The sequence below is a fragment of the Sceloporus occidentalis genome, unplaced genomic scaffold (genome assembly GCF_023333645.1).
Source record: "Sceloporus occidentalis isolate IW3139 unplaced genomic scaffold, rSceOcc1.0.p SCAF_4, whole genome shotgun sequence".
Lineage (NCBI taxonomy): Eukaryota > Metazoa > Chordata > Lepidosauria > Squamata > Phrynosomatidae > Sceloporus > Sceloporus occidentalis.
In genome coordinates, this window is record NW_028316984.1 from 73,620,658 (window position 1) to 73,641,874 (window position 21,217).

Genomic DNA, 21,217 nt, shown 5'->3' on the forward strand with positions numbered 1-21,217 from the left:
TAACTAACACATAGCTTTATTACATGACAAAAAAAATGTATAGGAAGAGTAGTGGCTCCGTACCTCTCCATATGGTGTCGTTGCACTTCCGTTCTCTTCCAGAGAGAGACAGTCATATAAGTGTGTCTTTTGTTCTGCTGGCAAAATCAATTTGGCAAAAGGCGTGCTTTTATGGCCATCCCCCTCAAGAAGGAGAATGGAAGTGCTACAGCATGTGGAGAGGCAAGGAGAAAGCTGCTACTCTCCTATCTATTTCAGCTTTCCTTTCTTATGTAATAAGGTTCTAAACCCTGCATAGAAAAAAGTAGTGCAAACATTAAAACTTTTTCATTTGTTTATGGCCTTACAACTCTATTACTTCAGTGAACTTCCTGTGATTTACTTTGCTTTTAAACAAAGTTAAAAAGTACAAGGAATTGTGTCAGTGTTTGCAAACGACTATGATAATCAATGTATATTCACTTATCTTGCCTTCTGTCTCTAAGAAACTTGATTCACTTTTTAAGACCTCTACAAAAAAATAATAATTTGCAGAGACATGACATATAAGTATTTTGCTAATAGGAAATTTTATAGCATAAGTTATCAATGCATTTTGTGTACACAACCCAATGTCCCCCCCCCCCCCCGCTAAAGTAGCCAGTCTTAAAAAGAACTTTAGTCTTCATGTGAAACTTGTGACATGGCTGGCTGATGTGCTTCAGTAGTCTAGCATGGATATAATTTAACTAAACAAGTTCCTCAATATGCACTCTCTTGTGCCTTGGATTGTCTCGCTTGATCCTTCTTTTATTACAAACTGTTATGCAGATGCATTGATTGTGTAGGTCAATTTGTAAGGATTTTGTGGGAAATTACTTTGCTTGGTCCCTTCCAGCCTTATTGTTGTATCTTAAGAAGGTCCTTATTATGGACAAGTTTCCTTCAAAGTCCTAAAATGCTTTGATCTTATGTGGGTACATTTATTCTGTGCTTCTTCATCTCAGTTTTCTAGTTATGGGTCCTTTTAAAGATCAAAATGTTTCTTTCCTTCTTCTTCTTCTTTTAAGGAAGCTTGCAAGTCCGATACAGATTGAGTAAGGACAGATCCCTTATTTTCACTATCGATTCTGGGAATTTTGCAAACCGGGAGCTGCACCATGTCAAGATAAATAGAGATGGGAGAGAGCTAACTATTCAGGTATCTTATTCACCCACCACCTTCAACTACCCATTACATCCTATTGTTTCACAGTCTTCAGTGAGAAAACAAGGATGAATGTGTGGTGTTTTTCTTCCCTCCTCTCTCTCTCTCTCTCTCTCTCTCTCTCTCTCTTTTTTTTTTTTTGAAAAAAATCTATTCTCAACTTTTTATCTAAATCTGATCATTAGTCATGTTTTTATATAATTCATTCATTTATGTCCTAATTTTAAAACGTATTCTATGGAATTCAAAACAGTATACATTCAGGGAGTTTCATGTCTCAGCACTTAAAAAGCTCAGATCTCATTTACCTGAGTAAAGTCGCTGCAGTAAGCCTATCCAGACTTGGTCTGTTATGAGCATTTTAAATGTGTTGTGTTTGAGGAGTTCCTACTAAAATAAACAGTGAGGTGAAACTGTAAGAGTACTGAGTGAAATGCAGAGATGTAGCCAAAAACCTGCATGATTGTTTTGCAATACCTTTAGTATTAGCTATACAGTAAGGTCTAGTAAAATCTTCTATGGCTGTTTGATCAGTTTCAGATTATAAAGAGAAAGCATGAGTCTTAAATAAAACCTGAGTTATAACTATTTCTGATGGTGGTATAGAATGGATTGTAAACATTGAACTGGAGTTTCATTCTAGTCCCTGACTGTGGGATAATTAGAAACAGTTACTGTATATACTTGACTATAAGTTGAGAAATTTTTGCCCCAAAATTGACCCTAAAATCCTGGGTCAATTTATATACGAGTCAGTACACTAACGCTTCTTAGAAAGGTCCTGAAAGAAGCACCACCATGATGCCCCACTCTTCATCCCTGGAGGCAAAGGTGTGTGTGTGTGTGTGTGTGTGTGTGTAAGAATTTCCCAATCTGATTTTAAAGACTTCTCGTTCCATCAATGCAACACCCCATTTAACTCAACTTCCTTTCCTCTCCAATCCGATTTCCAAACCTTTCCTCCAGGACATGGGAAGTGGTGTCAGGTGGTCGGGAAAGGTCCAGAGAAGGAGAAGGAGGGACCAAAGTGGCGTTTTCCCCTTTCAACCTTTATTATAGCCCCCTAAGTTTTACCTTCAACTTATACATGAGTCGTATCAAAATCCACAAGTATATCCAGTAATTCCTTCCCCAGTCCAATGTTCCTTCAGTATCTGTCTTCACATTGTGCCATATAAAGGATAACACTGTAAATCACTTCTCACAGGAAAGTATTACAGTAATGTCCCCATCTATGACACAAGGGAGCTTTGCCACCAGAGTCACAGGCCACATAGAAGGGTGGCCCAGTTGTCCTTCCTCCATCTCCTAATGGCAGCTGCAACATTGAAGATGGGAGGCAGTGATACTTTACCTCCCTACAAACACACAAAAAGTGAGAAGAGGTGACAAGAACAACTCTTGGTTAAAAACAAAAACAAAGGCCTTATGTAGCAATAATGGAGTACAAACATGGTGTACATTTTATGTGGGTGCCAAGGGCCAGTTGTTCCCAAACCACCCATGACTTAATCCACAGCAAGACCAAATTCCTCTGCAGTTGATTTCAAAATGGAAGCATGAAGTGATGTCATGTCACCTCCTGTCACCAGTTTGGGAAGGACTGCAGAGATAAATGAGGGCATTTGGAGGTAGTGTGGTGTTCTGGGGTGCTTGTAAGACAAGGGATATTTAGGTGTGTTCTCACACATTTGGGAGGCTTTCTGCATGGTTTTATGCAAAATTGCCAGTGTACATGTAGATGTATAAATGTTGTGGGTTGTTTTATATTTATATTTTTAATTTAGATTATTTAGTCTAAAAAAACACATTTTTTTAAAAAAAATGCAGAATTACCCCAATAGTCACACTGGGTGGGGAAATAATAAGATTGGGGGCTTTGGGGAGATGTGGGGATTTCATGGGCCACAAAAATACATGGGCTGTTTGCAACCCTCAGACCACACTTTGCCTAGTCCTAAAATAGAGGGATGGAGAAGAAGGGAAGAGGAGGTGAGGAAAACAGTGCAACTTTACATCTCTTCTGCTCCTTCACCAGTCAGACTAGCAAGGGTAGCATGTTTTACGATAGCAGGATTCTCTGGCTTTCTTCTAACAAAGGAGAGACAAGCATAGAGGTATGTAATTTGGAGCATGTAACTAAGGCAGACTGAAGCCAAAGGGACTACAGAGCTCACTTTTGCTCAGGTTAACAGTCTGAAAGATCAATGGAAAGAGGAGTAACAGGACTATAATGGTGCATGACATGATTACAGATACAGAAGGGACCGAAAAGAAGAACAAAAAGGAACCCAGTAAGAGATAAAATAATATATATATATTTTATCCTTGATCCCCATACCATTAACAACTGCAAGTAGAATAGCCGTATTGCAACTTGACTGGAATGCAGGAATGGCGGGGACAATGAATTTCTTCACTCGCTGAAGGCATGGTAGGATAGTGGGAATTACTGTTGTGCTGAAATCTGTCCTCCAATTTCCAGAAATGTTTCTACCTCTACAAAAGAGGCTTCTATTTTCCTGCCATATTCTTGGGTCAGGAAGTTTATTTTGAATTATTTTAGTGATGTTTTGGAACACACCTTATGTTATGTCGGTCTTAGTTTCAAGTATGCATCATTCTAGCATTATTTAGCTGGAATGGGCAACTTCAGCAGATCATGGCACAAATTTTCTGTCCCTGGAACTCGCCTGAGACCTCATAAACTGCTAAGAATGCCAATGTTAACCCCAACCCCCACCCCGCCAAAAGTCCAAACAAGAATAAAGCAAAACAAGAGTCTAAAAGTCCACTTCTGGCTTGGAAATTCAGTGTGTGAGAGTGATTCTGCATGTATGTGTCTGAAATACACAGTGACTTGCTAAAAAAGTGAATTGCCATTTGTGAAGGTGTCAATTCATCCTTTTTCATCAGAAAAGGGGGTAATCTGAGGACTACTTTGCCCACATCTGGTCTATAGCTTCCTTTGATGAGGCTTCCTGAGAACCTTTCACATTCCAGAAATGTGGCACCATAACTCCACTCTGCATCTCAGTTAGAATTTGGTCAGAGGCAGCAGAATTCTCTGGCTAAGAATTCAAAATGTGCCTCCCTAACCTGACATTCCATGATACCACGAGAAATTGCCATGGCAGCTAAAGTGGAATCACTTTAGTGCTATAACTGTGCTGTTTGAAAGGGCCCTGAACTGTTGGTGAGTAAGCTTTCTCAGGACATTTTCCCCTGGGCTGTAACTGAAGTGAGGGAAGTTGAGGGACACAGAAAAAAGATTGTATAATGAAAGATGAGATGCTCCAATATCCCCTGTCCAGCTACCTGAGCACATTAGTCCCACAACTCAGCGATGAGAATCCCACTGACATCTTCTCCTTGATTTTGCCTACTGAAAGCATTTCCTTTTCTATCAAACTGAATATGAATGGGCTGAAAAGAATGCAGTATAAATTGCCAACATAACACTAGTTTTGATCATCAGAAAAGGTGTTTGTACTTTTTTCTTGGAACTATTCATGCTTCCATAGGCAATTTGTGCACCTGAGTATTTCTACTCACAGAGAATAAAACACAATTTATTAGATGTGAGTTTTTCTCAGGTTTAGGATAATAACTTTGAAAGTATTTCTCCAAAGTAAAATACTTAGGTATGTATTTGGCCCATAACACACTGGAGAAGTAATGTAGTTTGAGACTACTTTAACTGCCCTGGCTCAGTGCTAGGGAATCCTGGGAATTGTAGTTTATTGTGGCACTATAGCTCTCTGACAGAGAAGGCTAAATGTCTCAGAAACGTGCATTTCCCAGAATTCCCCAGGACAGTTAAAATTATTTCAAACTGGATTATTTTGGCAGTGTGTTTTGGACCTTTCTTTTCCTATTTATAAATTGTGTATTGTTCCAATGATTCCATGTTTTGACATCAACAAAATTAGATGAATTAACTGTAATGAAGATCTACAAATTAAAAACATGGAATTCTGAAATCATATGTATAATTTTCTTCATGAATTAACTGTCCAGCATTTAAGGATTGCTCTTCTGTGAATCATATAGTGTGATAAATGATGCCCATATAATGCACCACAAAATAATAACCAAATAGATAAACAATAACCAAACCCTTAGGTAGCTTAAGCATTCAGAAGGAAATTAAGTCTTGAGAAAGTAGATCGTCACTTCCCAATAGTGTGTGCTATATAAATTTTAACTGTGACAGATGTCAGTTTGAAAAGAAGTCCCATGAGCTACTGAGCTACTCTTAAAAGCTCAACATTGTCAAATATTTGGAAAGTTAGCTCAGTAGAATCTCAGACTGGACTAATACAAATATGTAGGTATATAGATTAAGTACTAACAACCTTTGGAATAAAAGCTTAAATGCACTTTCAAATGCACTGAAATGATTTTGAGTCAGGTTCCATATTCCACTGCAATGTGAGACCAATATATAGTGGTCATCTCTCTATAAACAGGATTAAAATATACATTAGATACAAGAGCTATAATATTTGTTGTTACTCTGTTTCACATATTAATTTTGCATCACCATTGTCAGCATTGGATTAAGGCTTATAGGAAACATTCTGAGTTTGTTTGTTTGATGCAGTTGGAAATGAAAGTCTGTGAGGTATCTGTGGAGGTGAAACCACTTTTCAGATATTATATAACTTTTTCCTGCATAGAAGGTTTCTTGCAAACCCTGTTGTAAAGACATTTTGCCATGTCCTTTATCCTTTCCTGCATTTATTTTGCTGTCCATGGAAACTGATCTCTAGCAGGGGAGGGGATTACCTGAGTTCCAACAATGATGCTCATGCTATAGATATATTGTGGCTATCTCTGCATGCTCTAATAATGCAATTGCTTTTATTGATACCCTAACTGCTTCCAGATTGACCAGGTTCTTAAAGTCAAGCACAACTTTTCCTCGGAGGCTGACTTCAGGGCCATCAAATCTCTAACCTTGGGAAGAGTCACAGGTAGGCATTGATAATGCTTACTGATTTGTAGATGACTATGTGATGATCATCTATATTATATATAGTTTAGATATGTGTGGGAAAGCTTTTTTCCCCAGTTTGTTTTTGTTTTGTTTTTGGGTATACACCATGTAGAGTGTTAACACATAGTTTTGTCTGAGTCAAATATTAATGATAGGGATCATCAATGTGTAGCAAAATGCAACAGAAGAGGAATAAGTTGAGTGATTGCAAGTAATTGGACAGGTTTCGTAAGGTCTTGAAAAACTCCTCTATGGGTGCCTTCTCAGCTGTAAATAAATAAAAAATAATAAAACTTTTATTTGTATCCCGCTTTTCTGTGACAAGACAATCAAAGCAGCTCACAGCACATTAAAATCCACATTTACAAAATTATGTCCCAAATTCCCCCCCTTAAAACAGGATTAAACATATTACAATTAAAATATCTATTAAAAACACAGTAAAAAAGGATTAATGCTTATAGAGGTCAGATTGGTGCTAATGCTAGCTTCATTCTTTTGCAAAGCAAAAATATGACTTTTTAATCAAAGCCTTCGGGCATAATTGGTCTGTTCTAAAATGCACATGCTCATGGTTTTAAATTGTTTTAACTTTGCAAACCTATTTTAACCTGTTACATTGACTGGCATGCTTTTAATCTGTTTATGTTATTTTTTATTGTTTTAATTTTTAAATTGTCTTACTGTTTATAATTGATTTTAATTGTTTGGCACCAAAAAGCTGCTGGGATATAGGGCAGAATGTGAATATTTTAATAAATGTGTGAATTCACAAATAAATCTGTGCAGCATAAAATTTTGTGGGGGAGATCATATTTTGTTAGAAGACTAAGGACCAAATTGTATAAAGATATTGCTTATGGGGTTCCTCCTGCGAATGGAGCTAAGAAAGATTTTGTGGTTCTAATATGGATGGACCAGCATAATATAATGGTTTGAGTATTGGACTAAGACTCTGGAAGACAAGGGTTTGAATCCCTGCTTGCCAATGTAAACATACTTGGTGACCTTGGGCAAGTTGCTCTCAGCCTGAGAGGATGACAATGGCAAACCCCTTCTGAACAAAACTTGCCAAGAAAATCCTGTGATAGATTTGTCTTAGGGTCACCATAAGTGACAAACAACTTGAAGGTACAGAACAACAGCAAGCAACAAGCCCTTGTTGCCCAAGGGGAAAAATAGCTGGACATCATTAAACTATTTACCCTGGCAATGCTGAAGAAAACTGAAAAAGAATGGACAGACCATTTCCTGATCAAGGTGGGAAGAAAAGCCACTACCCATAACCTTCTTGGGGGTGGAAAACCTATTAGAATGGTCTGCCTTAGAAGGCTGATGGAACCCAAAAGGTTCTGAGAAGCCCTAGAGGGTCTTATGCTTGGGAATGACAGCGATTCTGTCGATGCCCTGGTTGATACCTGGAATGACGACCTTACCAGGGCTGTAGACACTATAGCTCCTGAGCACCCTCTCCAGCTCGCTCCAAAAAAGAAAACATGGTACACACAAGATCTTTGCAAAATGAAGCGGACTGCGCGGCGGCTAGACCACTGCTGGCGAAAACACCACCACTTATTCGATAAGATGCTCCTTGAGAACACATTAGAGTCTTATGGATTGGTGATCGAGGTAGCAAAGAATTTGTTCTATGCTGCCCATATTGCATCGGCAGAGTTGCACCCAGCAGAGCTGTTCAGGGTGGTTAGAGAGCTAACTCAACAGCCTCCCACCCTGACTCCATTGTTAGAACCAACTGTTGCCTGCTGTGATGCTTTTGATGACTTTTTTGCCGATAAAATTGCTCAGATAAGCGCTGATTTTAACGCCAGCATTAAAACAGAGACTATAAGAGAGGTGTCTAGCGACTCCGTGGACTATATTAGACTGGATCTATTTGAGTTTGTAACTACTGATGAAGTGGACAAGCTCCTTGGAAGTGTAAGGACAACATGCTCCCTCAATCCCTGCCCATCATGGCTGACTGTTCAGGGAGGGGACGCAGTCACAAAATTGTTACAGACTATAATCAACACATCCCTTAGGGAGGGGAAATTTCCAGCTACCTTAAAACAAGCTGTGGTTAAACTGCTCTTGAAAATACCCTCCCTAGATCCCCTGATTAGAAATAACTATAGGCTGGTCTCGTTGTTACCATTTCTGGGCAAGGTGATCGAGAGGGTGGTTGCCCTCCAACTCCAAGCTGTCTTGGATGAAACCGATTATCTGGACCCATTTCAAACTGGCTTCAGGGCGGGATACGGAGTAGAGATGGCCATGGTCGCCTTGCTCGATGAACTCCGTCTGGGCATTGACAGGGGAAGTGTGACCCTGCTGGTGTTCTTGGACATCTCAATGGCATTCAATACCATAGACCATGGTATCTTTCTGGGGCACCTGAGGGAGTTAGGTATGGGAGGCACTGTACTCCAGTGGTTCCGTTCCTACCTCTCGGGCAGGTTCCAGATGGTGATGCTGGGGGACAGTTGTTCTTGTAAGAGAGAGCTGACATCCGGCGTCCCTCAAAGTACCATCCTGTCTCCCATGCTTTTTAACATTTACACGAAGCTGCTGGGCAAAGTCATCCGGAGACATGGGGCTCGATGTTATCAGTACACTGATGACACCCAAATCTATCTCTCCATGTTTCCGACTGAAGCAGTGACCAAGGATGGCATTTCGCCTCTGAATGCCTGGCTTGGGTTGGCTGGATGAGGGAAAACAAACTCAAGTTGAATCCAGAGAAAACGGAGGTACTAGTGATAGGTACCCCTGGCCCAGGGAAGAAGATCTGCCATCCATTCCTGGATGGGGTCACACTTCCCCTGAAGGACGAGGTTCACAGTTTAGGCATGCTTCTGGATTCGTCTTTACAGTTGTCATCCCAGGTGGAGGAGATATCCAGGAGTGCTTGGCACCAATTTTGATTGATACACCAGCTGCGTCCCTACCTAACTCAGGAGGACCTTGAAACAGTGGTAGATGCAATAGTAACTTCTGATTTAGATTTGTGTAATGCCCCCTACATGGAGCTACCTTTGTACCAAACCCAGAAGCTTCAATTGATTCAAAATGCTGCGGCCAGATTGATCACTAAAACATCTAGATCAGAACATATCACACTGATATTAAAATCTTTACACTGGCTACTGATCAGCTTCCGGGCCCAATACAAAGTGTTGGTTATTACCTTTAAAACCCTACATGGCTCAGGCCCTAGTAACTCGAAAAAAGTTAATGATCACATCCAAAAAATCCAGTTTCATGCCCCCCCCCCCAAAAAAAAAATCCAGTTTCCTGCACAGAAAATTTTGGTTTTGTGCAAAAAAAGGAGAATCCAAACATTTGTTTAAAGAAATAAGGGTGCGGTACACACTGCGCCGAAAAGGTGGGCTGGAGGTGCCCAGTTTTCCTCCAGATGGATGCAGCAGCAGCCAAACTGTGCGGCGTCCCTCTGGACCAAAAAGAACCCAGAAAAAAACCAGGTTCTTCTTGGCGTGCACAGACGTTGTCATCAGTGTGCCATTGACGCACTGTGATGTGTCCATGATGGAAGTGCGGTGGACAGAGGTGCAGACCTGGTGCTGTGCTTGCATCATGCACACGCACCCCATATGGACGGCACCGTGTAAAGTCCATACATGCTGGAGTTCCGGAGCGTGCGGATGCTGCGTGCTCTGGAACCCTAGTATCGGCAGTGGCATGCCACTTTTGGCCCGTCTGTCCAGGGCCAATATTTCAACAAACTGTTATTTCAAACAAATTCTGTACAGAATAGGTCCCACACTATGAAGGTTCCCATCATTCCAGGATTGTCTTTATCACACTTCCTGACCTTCAAGAAACACATTTTTCAACCTTAAAAAAAAAATTCTGAATATGCTATCCATCCCTACTGGACACAAATTATTATACTTCCAAGCCACTCATTCCTTTCATTTATTCATACAGTTATGCCCATGCCTCATTTCTCCCCCCCCCCCCAAAAAAAAGCACTAGAGAGCTTAGTTGGAGACTCCATTTAACTGGAATTAACTGACAAATACTAAAATCTCTAGCTACATTTGGTCACACAGTGAAGATGTGGTTCGCTTCCCAAGCAATCTGTTTTTCCTCTTTGCACATTTCTCACTTGAGAATTTTTAAGGACAATAAAGGAGTTTAAATGAAACTACTGTTATTTCCATTTCAAAAGGTGTGTGTGTGTGTGTCTGTTTCATGTGTATAGTCTCTCACGCAGGTACATTGCTCACCTGAGAGGGGAAAATTATATGACTGAATGGAAGAGAACTGTATACAAGTCAGTTCCTAAATGAAGCATAGACCTATTCAAAGAAAACCAAAAAAGGTGGAGCATAACATAAGGGATACCACCGTAGAAGACGAATTTAAAAAAATACTTGATCTACCTCTCACTAGAGCAAGTAAAACTTGTCACATATTTTCTGAGAGTCATTTAAATATGAGCTAAACTCTACAAAATAACAGCTTTGATGAAATAACAGATTTTAAAATTATAGTGTACCTGCAGAAACACTTTTGTTATTCAAAAGACTATATTGATTTTTGAATTGCTGTCAACACTGTTGGATGACTGCCCTTGGTTTTGATCCCAAATCTCTAGTTTCTTGTTAGGTGGTTGAAGGTTGGAAGTGCACATGTGATACCAAGTAGGAATTAGTATTTCATGCTTCTTCTCTGTCCCTTAAAATATTCCTTATTAACCGTTTGTTTTATTCCTTATTCTAATGGTAAAACCATGTTTCTCATTGGCCTTGCTAACTTTACCTAGCTAGCTAGTTTCAGTAAATAAATAAACTTAAGATGGGAGCATTGATTTCATGAAGCCTTTTAGATCCTGAAACCCATCCCAGCTCAAAGATATTTAGCCCACCCATTAATCACAGCTAATGATCACATCAAATAACTGTTGACTATAGAACATTAGAGCAGAGGTGGTGAAACATAAGTGCTTCAGACATTTTGGAGTTCAATTCCAGAAGACCCAGCCATGATGGCCAGTAGGAAAGGATTGTTGGAGGTGTAGTGCAAAACATGTGGAGGGTTAAATGTTCTCCACTCCTGTGTAGTAGGAAGCAACATAGATATTCTCCAGTTCCACTTGGGACACAATCCAACGTGACATTTAGGAAATATTTAAAGGGGGAAACCCTTGTTGCAGTAATCTGTAATAATATGGGACAGAGGCTGCATCTCTACTGCAGAAATAATGTAGTTTGACACCTCTTTAACTGTCATGGCTCAGTACTGTGGGATTCTGGGATTTGTAATTTTAGCCTTTTCTGTCAGAGAGCTCTGGTCCAACAACTAACAACAAATCCCAGGATTCCTTTGGTTGGAGCCATGACAGTTAAATAAGTCAAATTGCATTATTTCCGCAATATAGATGCAGCTCGGGGGTTATTTGCTTTATCTCCAAGTTTGTGAAATGTAGCCATGTAAAATGTGGCATGGATATTTGAAGTACACCATGTGGGTGTACATTTCTGAGATATTTTGTAATAATAATAATAATAATAATAATAATAATAAATTTATTTGTATCCTGCCGAATCAACGAGGAATCCCGGCAGCTAACAACAATGGAAGTACAATAAAAAATACAATAAAAACAAACAAATCCATTCCCAGCCCCCCAACCATATAAAGCAGACAATAAAAATAAACAATATCAATATGGTTGCAATCAATGGGAAAACGTAAGAACGTTACAAATCAAACAAGGTTCATAAAAAAAAGCCTTTCCCCAACCCCTCAGCACACTGATTTCAGTTAGCTGTATCTTGCAGTACAAAGTTGAATCATTAGGTAGCAGATAAGCCTTTCCAGTAGAAGGAGGGCAGGCATTTCATAAGTACGAGGATTCCTCAAGAGAGTAGGAGGTCTTGAGGTTTGGTCTAATTTTTTTACAGTTATTTTTGGATTGGTAACTTAGGACAATTTTCCTTAAATCTTCACTTCTGGTCTCACTAGTGTATAACCAAGCCATCAAGTGATCTATTCCTCATGCCAAACATGTTTATTATATGTATATATCTGTGTGCAGTTGAAGAAAAGGAGAGAGATAACATAATCATTTCTGCCTTATAGGTAGGGAGAAGAAAATGAGGTTGTGAAACAAGTGGAAAGAAAAAACAGGGGGAAAGGGGGGATAACTGGAAATGTATATACCTTATTACCCCATTGAATGAGTTTTGCTTGCATTGTAGAAATGTAACCATGTGTACATTTAGATGATTAGCTTGCTATGATTGCTTATTTTTATTTAATAAGAAAGATAGGTCTTGAGCACTTTTAAAAGCCAATAGAGGAGGAAGCCACTAATCTGTCCAACTGTTTTGTCAGAAACAAACCTCTTACTGTCTTTCAGTGTGTTTAGCAAAGGACGTCACATCACAATTTGATTCTTAGGGATTTAAAATTGTAGGGTCTCCTACTGATCTCTGCAATGTGTACTGTTTGGAGCAATACTAAATGTTACTGCTACTCAAGGGTTAATATTACAATCCTCAGCTGTGAACTTTCCACTTCTATGGGGAAATGGTAAGGGCTGTTTCCTGTGTTCTCTTCATTGAATTGGTAACAACAGGCCCATTCTCACTTACTGGAAAATCCATTTCTTGAACCAATTCCTGAAACCAGTTTAGAAGAAACGCAGTTCCCACTATATTTGCACAAGTTTCAGGAATCGGTTCAGGAATCGGCAACTGGCAAGGGACAGCTTGTTGTCCCAGCCTGCCCTGGCCCCAAAATCACCTGCCCAGCTTCTTTACTGGCTTCTTTGGCCACTGACCAGCTTCCCTCTGCCTTTTTTAAAATTTCCCACAGCTGGGGAGGCCAGAAGGAGGTCAAAGAGAAGCCGTGGGAAAGCCGGGAAGGAGATTGCAAGTTTTCAGGCTTCTCTGAAACCTTCTTCTGGCCTCCCCGGCCACAGGAAAAATTTTTTAAAAGCCCAGGGAAGCCAGTCAGCAGCCCAAAAAGTAGGTAAGGAGGCTGGACCAGGGATTTTGGGGCCAGGAGAGGCTGGGAAATGCCAGGCCTTTCCTGGCCCCTGGGCTGGGCTGCCAGTGGGAACTAGGGCAGATTCGATTATGATTGAGCTGAATCGATTTATTTCTAAATAAATCGATTCAGCCCCCAAAACACCCCATTTTCCCAGCATCTTTTTGACACCGGTTAAATGGGTAAAAATGGGCAAAAAGCATGGGCCCCTTTCTGAACCAATTCCTAAAATCCGATTCAGTGGGAATCATGCCCATTTAACCCAGATCACAATCTGGATTCAAACATAATGGGAATGCAGCCAACATTTTTGAATTTTGCAACTGCATTTTGCATTGTTGATGTACTGAAGTAGCAAGGGAGAGATTAAACTGTGTGAAAGAGATGGGATTAATAAGGGAGACAAAATGGAATGAAGGCCAAATTCCTCTTTCAGAGATATTATCCCTGCAGTTTAACAATATTCTCTTGCCCACTCCATTGAACTTAAGTTATTTGAAAAGCCAATTAACAGTGCAATCTTAAGGCAATTTTGTTAGGAGTGTTTTTGAGTGGGAAATTATCTATGTGCATTGGTCAACACTTTCATGGCTTGACCTCTGATTTACATAATGAGCAAATTTGCATAGCATGCAAATCTGGCTGCCAAGATTTGGGAAGGTGGAAAGTGGCACATGTAAGAGAGAGAGAGAGAGATCCTGGTACCTGATAAGGATGGAAAAAGAAAAGCGGGGCAAGAGTAAATGACAACTGGGCAGAATGGGGGAGTAATTGTTTCTGGAGTGGATGACCAAAGGGGCATCTAGCAGATGTAAAGTTAGCACAACTGAAGGGAACATATAATAAATTTTGAACTAGATGACTAAGTAATTTGTTAGTTACAGTGGGACCTCTTCTTACATGGGGGGTCCGTTCCGGATCCCCCCACATAAGGGAAAATCCGCCTATGCTCGATCCCCATAGGAAATAATGGGGTGCGTAAATGTGGCGGAGCAGCCATTGTTTTCCTCCCCAAGCAGCTTCCGTGTAAGCTGGAAGCTGCATAACATGCATCCATGCACGGCGTGGGCACACTGTATTACATAATATAATTGCATATCAGAATGAAATTACAATAGACTTATCTTAGCTCTAGTTTTGGGTATTTATATCTTTATTACAATTTCTTGTTGTAAGATCATTGCCTTAAATGTTGTCAAAAATAATTATATTTTTCAAACATCAGAAACAGTTATATAATATGTATGACACGAAAAGGTTAGTCCCTATAATCCTCTAGAAAATGTCACATTTGCTTGTCTTAGTTTTACTTCATCTTCCAGATTCACACTCAGTCCTGTTGTCTCCAAAGATCTCTTTTGTGATCTCACATGTGCCCTGTCTCTAAAAGACTAAACTGTTGAATGCCTTTTCTGCTCAAAATATTTTAGCTTCTTGCTTTCAGACTCTCAGTCCTGTGTCTACAGTGGTCACCGAGGTGTAAATATAAGAAATTACTTGGGCGGGATACAGACGGGCAGGGGAAGACGTCTTGGAGGTGTATTCTGCTGAATACGGAGCCTCCAAACCGCCCACCCCGGGGGCGTGGCTCAGGTGATGGGGCTTCCACATGGGGGGCAGTGAAGACGCCTCACCTGGGGCCGTTTCTGACCCGCAGTTTCCAAACTGCCGCCTCGGAGGACGCTGCAAAGAGAGAGGCAGCTTCCTCACGGGCGGCCAAAAACGGGGCTTTTTTTTTCTTTTGCCGGCTGGCGGATGCGCAGCTGCGCAGCTGTGGCGCTCAGCAGCGGCAGCAGAAAGCTTATGTGCACATTTAAAGCGCCCAAGCCCCTTTAAAACTTTTTACCTCGCCCTGCCCAAGAACAATAGTGGTCTCCTGCCAGCTGGTGATCAGCTGGTGTTGGCATCCTTGTCCGCTTGCACGTTGCCAATGTCACCAGCATCATGGATGCCTCCTCTCCTTTGGTCCCCGCGCTCTTGCTGAATCTGCAATGCACAGCCACAGCTGTCGCCGCTGCCACCGCTGTCCCCCTGCCATCCCCATCACCTCCCTTGTACATATGTGAATATTTAAAGTTTTAGGGGTTTTTATTGTTAGGTGAAAATGGCACAGGAATGTGTGTAGGGGTTCACTTTAAATTCCAAACTTTCCCCAATTCTAGCAGCGCATGCGTACATGTTGCTCTAGGGTTAGGGTTAGGGTTAGGGTTATGAGTCTTAAAATGCGCTGCAGCTGTGCTGCAGCTTCCACACCTGCATGGCAGCTGACGCTGCAATTAAAGCCTGACTGCAAACCGCGCATGTTCCAGGACCCCGACTCATTATGTGACGCAGCAGACACGGAGCTTTTAAATGGGCAACTTAAATTAGCAGCGTAACAATTCTGGCGTACCAGTGCAGCAGCTTACAGACGGAGCTGCACAGCTGCTCATCATACAGAAAAGAAGCGGGGAAAAGCAGCACCTTTTTAATGCCGCTTCTTCCCGCTTGGGGCGTGCGGGCGGCGTGTTCATGGCGGCATTCAGGTAAGGGCCGTCTGAAGGCTCTACCTTCATGACGTCATGAACACACCCCTTTTTGCCCGTCTGTATCCCGCTATGGTTATACTTTTAACATTTTTGCCAAGGTTTCTTCATTTATGGCCATAAAAAAACCTTATCCTTTCATCTACATTCTGTGACTAAGTGGTTTAAGGTGACAAATGACATATTTATGTTTATCTAGAATAGCCTTATAAGTAGAGATGGTGAGCCAGTGTGGTATAGTGGTTTGAGTATTGGACGACGACTCTGGAGACCAGGGTATGATTGCCAGCTCAGCCATGAAACCCACTGAGTGACCTTGGGCAAGTCAAATGCTCTCTGCGTCAGGGGAAGCCAATGGCAAACCTCCTTTGAATAAATCTTGCCAAGAAAACCCCATGATAGGTTTGCCTTATGGTTTCCATAAGTCAAAAATAACTTGAAGGCAGAAGAAGAACAACATGAAAAATGAGGGTAGGGAAAATAAAATTATTTGGTCCCATTTTTCCAAAGGTCCCCCCACCACAGGAAAAAAAAAAAGGTTATGTGATATTTTCTTTTAGAATGATGAATAAAATGTTTAGCACAAGGTGTTTTACTGAAAATCTTTTCTAATAACTATGTAAGAGGAAGACTTTAATAATTACAGTTACTGATGTTAGTTTCCTTTTCACAATTCTTTTTTACGGGAAAAATTTGTTATGTTTGCTTGACACTATAGTAAAACTAGAGGAAATGAAATGATTTTCTTACTAGTGTTGTAGACTGCCTCCTCCTCCTCCTCCTCCACCACCACCATCTGGCAGAACCAAAAAGGCTTCTCATAGTTCAGGACATTATAGGACCATTTGTAACATATTGTTTTAAAGTAAGTTTGATTTATAATTGTATTCTGGATTTAATGTAGTTTTGTATATCAAACATGGTAGTTTCATGCCAAATAAATTTATATATAATGCATTTTATGTTTCTACAGTAATAAAGTGATCTTCCATCTGTAAAGAGTAGAATTTCAGTTTAAAAAATGATTCTTCCCCATGGTTTCAAACTTTTCATCTTGTGTGGCTTAGCAACAAGACTATCATACTATTCTTATAATTCCATTTTGAGAACACTTGAAAGATCCATAACACTTCATGTACCCCAGTCTTTCAGATGCTACTGTCTTCTGTTTCCAGCTGTCTTCTCTGTAACATTCTGCTCTGGTAGGAAGTGGAAGTAGACAGGTGAATTGAGTACTGTGGTTGCTGAGGTTAAGTTTAACACTGGATCACTAAATAAGCATGTTTGAGAACCAGCCTACTGTAGTGTTAAGATAGTTGGATGTGGACAAGAGTGAACCGGGTCCTGACTGAGGGGTGAAACTGGTGGGTCAAAGAAAGCAGTTTCTTCCTGCTTTGAAGGCTGAGCATTTATGTAATGCATGCTTCCAAAATGAGCAGAAACTGGATTGAAGCTGCACTCTGGGGCTGAAAAACAGAGCAAAAAGAAGCTGCAACATTTCAACTTAGCCTGGAAAATGTGCATCTTCAACCTATATATAAATGCCCTACTATGAGAGCAGTTCTGAATGACTGATCCATCCTAACCTTAACCCTAAAGCTGTACATAAACAAAGTGGTGCAGCTGCACATTTAGAAATGATAAAGCCATTATACCCAAATGGTTGGGGGTGGCAATGCAAAAAAATTAAAGTGTGACTCCTCCAATGGATAAAAGTCCAACATACATAAACCTTGCACTGTTGGCCATTGAAATGCATATCTGACTTTTATTTATGCTTTGTAGCAAATGGGTAGAAGAAGCAAACCACTGGAGGCAGGGCTGCCACACTCCCACATCTGCCCCTAGCATGCATTCAGCTTTATCTATTTTCTCTTTCTGTGACTAGTTCCTCATTTCAAATGAGAAGTTGGTCTGCATGGGGGTTTATTTCTGTCTGTAATATGTCATTCAGGAAAGATATTGTTTCATTTTCCTCCATATGCAGCCAAGATGAGCAATTGTGCTGTGAGATGGGTGGGATTTTTTCCCCTTCCAGGCCATACTGGCACATTCCTGTCAGTCTGGAAGTGACATCATGAACTTTACCGCACAGGGGCTCCACAGAACAGGCCGAGAACAGAATGGAAAGGGCCGGGAATGAGTGGGGGACACATTTTACTGTACACAGAAGTCCCTCACTCATTCCGTTCCCTTCCCTTCCATTCCCAATCTATCCCGGAACAGTTCTCAAAAATTATGTCCTCTGGGACAGATTGGGAACAGAAGGGAAAGGAACGGAATGAGTGAGGGACTTCTGTGTGCAGTAAAATGCATCCCCCACTAGTTCCGTTCCCTTCTTGGCCCCTTTTGGACTGTTATCCTTCCGTTCCATGAAGCCTGTGTGGTAAGGTCCCATGTTTCATTTTGGCCATTCATCAGCTGTTTGGGGATTAGTTTAGTTTTGTTATTTGAGAGGGCAGGTTACGGGAGACAAATTGAGTTGTTTGCAGCTCTTTGAAGTATTTTCAGACAGTTTTTCAGCTGCAGGACAATGTGATTCAGGGTGACGAGGGAAGCATAAAAAGTGGGCAGGGCACTTACAGGGCACCCAACCCTCTCATTTACTGTGTAGTGAGATCATCTGAAAATAGGCTGCTAGGAGGTTCTAACATATTATGAATACTAGCCACTGTTGGTTAATTTATCTTAAATCTAAGAAATCTCCAGTTCATGTTGACCTTCAAGCATGGTCTAATCCTACATGGATCTGAGTATGAACTAAGCAAAAGAAAAAGTCACTTTGTGTTGTGAGAAAAACATTCTACATCCATCTCTGGAGACAGATACTATTTTCAGAAATAGAGTTTGCACAGTAATATTACTTAATTGCTGTATCTTATCTTACACTCCAGAGAATATCTATAGGATCCCTGTAGGGAGGGTTGTCGAAGCACAAGGTTGCAAAGTATCCACCCTCTTCCCCCTTGAGATTCTCTCTTGCAGCTTTATTTTTAGACAGAATTGAAGCTCTCCTTGCTGACTGCAGCTGTCTTCTATCAAAAGAATCTTGCATTCTATTGTTTGGCATTTACAGCTCCCCATTATGACACTTCCATCAACCCCTTTTCTTATAACAACTGTGAACCCTGATTAAAAAGTGGGAAACAGCATGGGTGTGGTAGTGCTTTGATACATTGCTTTGCAAAGGTTGGATGGATGGCTTTTGAGGTGGAACAGAAAGTGTCATCTTCTGGCTTCGTAACTGTGTCTATTTATTTTCAACTCTTCTGGAATGTTAGAAATTGTGTAGGCAAAATGTGTGTTGATATATGAGAACTATACTCAGCAGATATTTATCAGACGTTTCTTGCAAAGTGCTGCTAATGTATGATAAAAGTCAAATTCTATCATTTATCATGAGATGAGAGCCAGCATGGTATAGTGGTTTGAGTGACACTGGGAGATCAGGGTTTGAATCCCCACTTGGCCATGGAAACCGACTGGGTGACCTTGGGCAAGTCACACTCTCTCAGTCAGAGTAAGGTAAGGGCAAACCCATCTGAACAAATACTGCCAAGAAAACCCCAATGTAGAATCACCTTAGGGTCACCATAAATCAGAATGACTTGAAATCATGGGATGGATAGATGGATGGTCAGAAAATACATCTGTTATCAACTGGTTATCTATAGGTAGTTTTCATTAGGTCAAGCTGCTGGTCACACATTCCCTATTTTTGCATCAAATTATATTGCTGAAATTAAGAAAGCTTTGGGTAAGAAAGAGAGAATTTTGATGTGGGAGGGCTGTGAGCACTATTCAGCTCTAGTAATCAAGTTCAGAAAGTGTATGTCTGTTGCACTCCATTTGGTTGATCTAGGGATGGATCTTTTTTGTTTTTCTTAAGTAGCTGCCTCAGCCCTAAAGTCTCTCCACCCCTGTCCTAAGGATTTTTTATTTTTATTTTGAAGAATGATTCATATTTCTTGATCATCCACCATCTCCAGTAGCTGGATTTTTAAAGAAATTTTAGAACATTCACTTTGTGTAATATAAGTCATTCCTGGGTATATGTGCCCAAAGAGAGGGAAAAGCTCCTTGTTTTTGCCTAGAGTTAGGGGCTCTACAGACCAAATGGCCCCAGAAGGAGGCAGTGGCAACAACTTCTGGGCGGGTGGTTTTTGCATCCCGGCAGGGGAGCAATAGGTGCACTCACACACCATGATAATGCCCCTTGTGTTCAGCACCATTTGGGCACTGCACCACACAGACGTCATCGTGGCACACGCCATGTAGAAGGGCGCACACCATAATGGTGGCCAAGCGGCCCAACAAGGGCGTTGAGCATGTGAACGCTCAGCCCTAGCTGAACCCTAGTGCACATAAAGGCTGGCACAAAGTGCCTGTCTGTACAGCCCCTAAATTGCTAAATTGGATACCCACAGAAAAATTGTTTAGTTTTTGGGGAAGCATGCAAATGTCGCTTTAAGGTTAGCATGCCTTCTGTTAACTTTAATTTCTTCTCCTTTCTTTGACATGTGAGTTAGTAGGGTTTTTTCCCAACTGAAAAATTTCAAAAACACACTAAGATTTTATTTCTGCACACATATTGTTGGGAGTTTCTCCCTTTAACCCAATGGGCTTTGCTTCTGAGAATAAAAATGGAAATGAAGAGCAACTACACTAAATTTTGAACCTTATGGTTCTAAACTGAATCCTTATTAAAGTAGACTCATTGAACAAATGGCATTTATGGATGTGTTGATCTACCAAATGACCATTTCTTCAGTTGGTCCACTGCTAGCATTTAAGCATCCCAGAGGAATATTTCACATGAATTGGACCTAAAATTTATTGTTGCTCAAGAAAAGATTCTCCAGATCTTTCATTTGTTAACAGAAGAGTTCTGTAAGCCCTGTATGTTTTGGTCCATGTGGAAGAACAAATATTGTACTGTGTTGAGGTGGTACTTTCCTTCCTTCCTTCCTTCCTTCCTTCCTTCCTTCCTTCTTGGTTCTCCTCTCCTCCTTTTTCTACTACTTCTGTCTCCACTTTTGTGGCATCACTATAGGCCCAATTTTCCACTTTCGGTGCTAATATCCTAAACATAGACCTTTCCTTTGCGGAAATAACATCTCAACTATATCTTTCCTTTTCAAACTCTGACTCAAGTATATTGTTTTTGTGTTCTCTCTCTAATAATTGGCCCCAGAATTACTAAAAAAAAAATAACAGGAAGATGTTTTCCCATGGAAACAATGAGAGCAATACAAAAATGGTGGCAGATCAAGGAATGTGAGGCTGACATTTTCATCTCCTTGTACAAGTATCTCAGTTTGCCCAAAAATCTGCTTGTCTACATTCAACTTTCAAGAGTGAGTCACAAACTCAAGAACCATCTGAACTTTTCCTCCCTGCCCCTGTGGTGAAAACATGGCCCATATTTTTTTACTGCAGAGTCACTTCCCAGAAAGCCCCAAGGACCCAATTTGATGTTTAGTG

The 21,217-nt window shown here is 40.8% G+C and overlaps 1 protein-coding gene across 2 annotated transcripts in view; it reads left to right on the forward strand.

Moving 5' to 3' along the window:
• The window catches only part of LOC149313993 (contactin-associated protein-like 5), a 508,214-nt gene that overhangs the window by 450,899 nt on the left and 36,098 nt on the right, over positions 1-21,217 (forward strand). For both annotated transcript variants that reach the window (XM_089520319.1, XM_089520320.1), the window contains 2 exons: positions 1,050-1,180; positions 6,078-6,165. In XM_089520319.1, the coding sequence (XP_089376445.1) occupies positions 1,050-1,180; positions 6,078-6,165 (219 nt within the window). The remainder of the gene's footprint in view (positions 1-1,049; positions 1,181-6,077; positions 6,166-21,217) is intronic.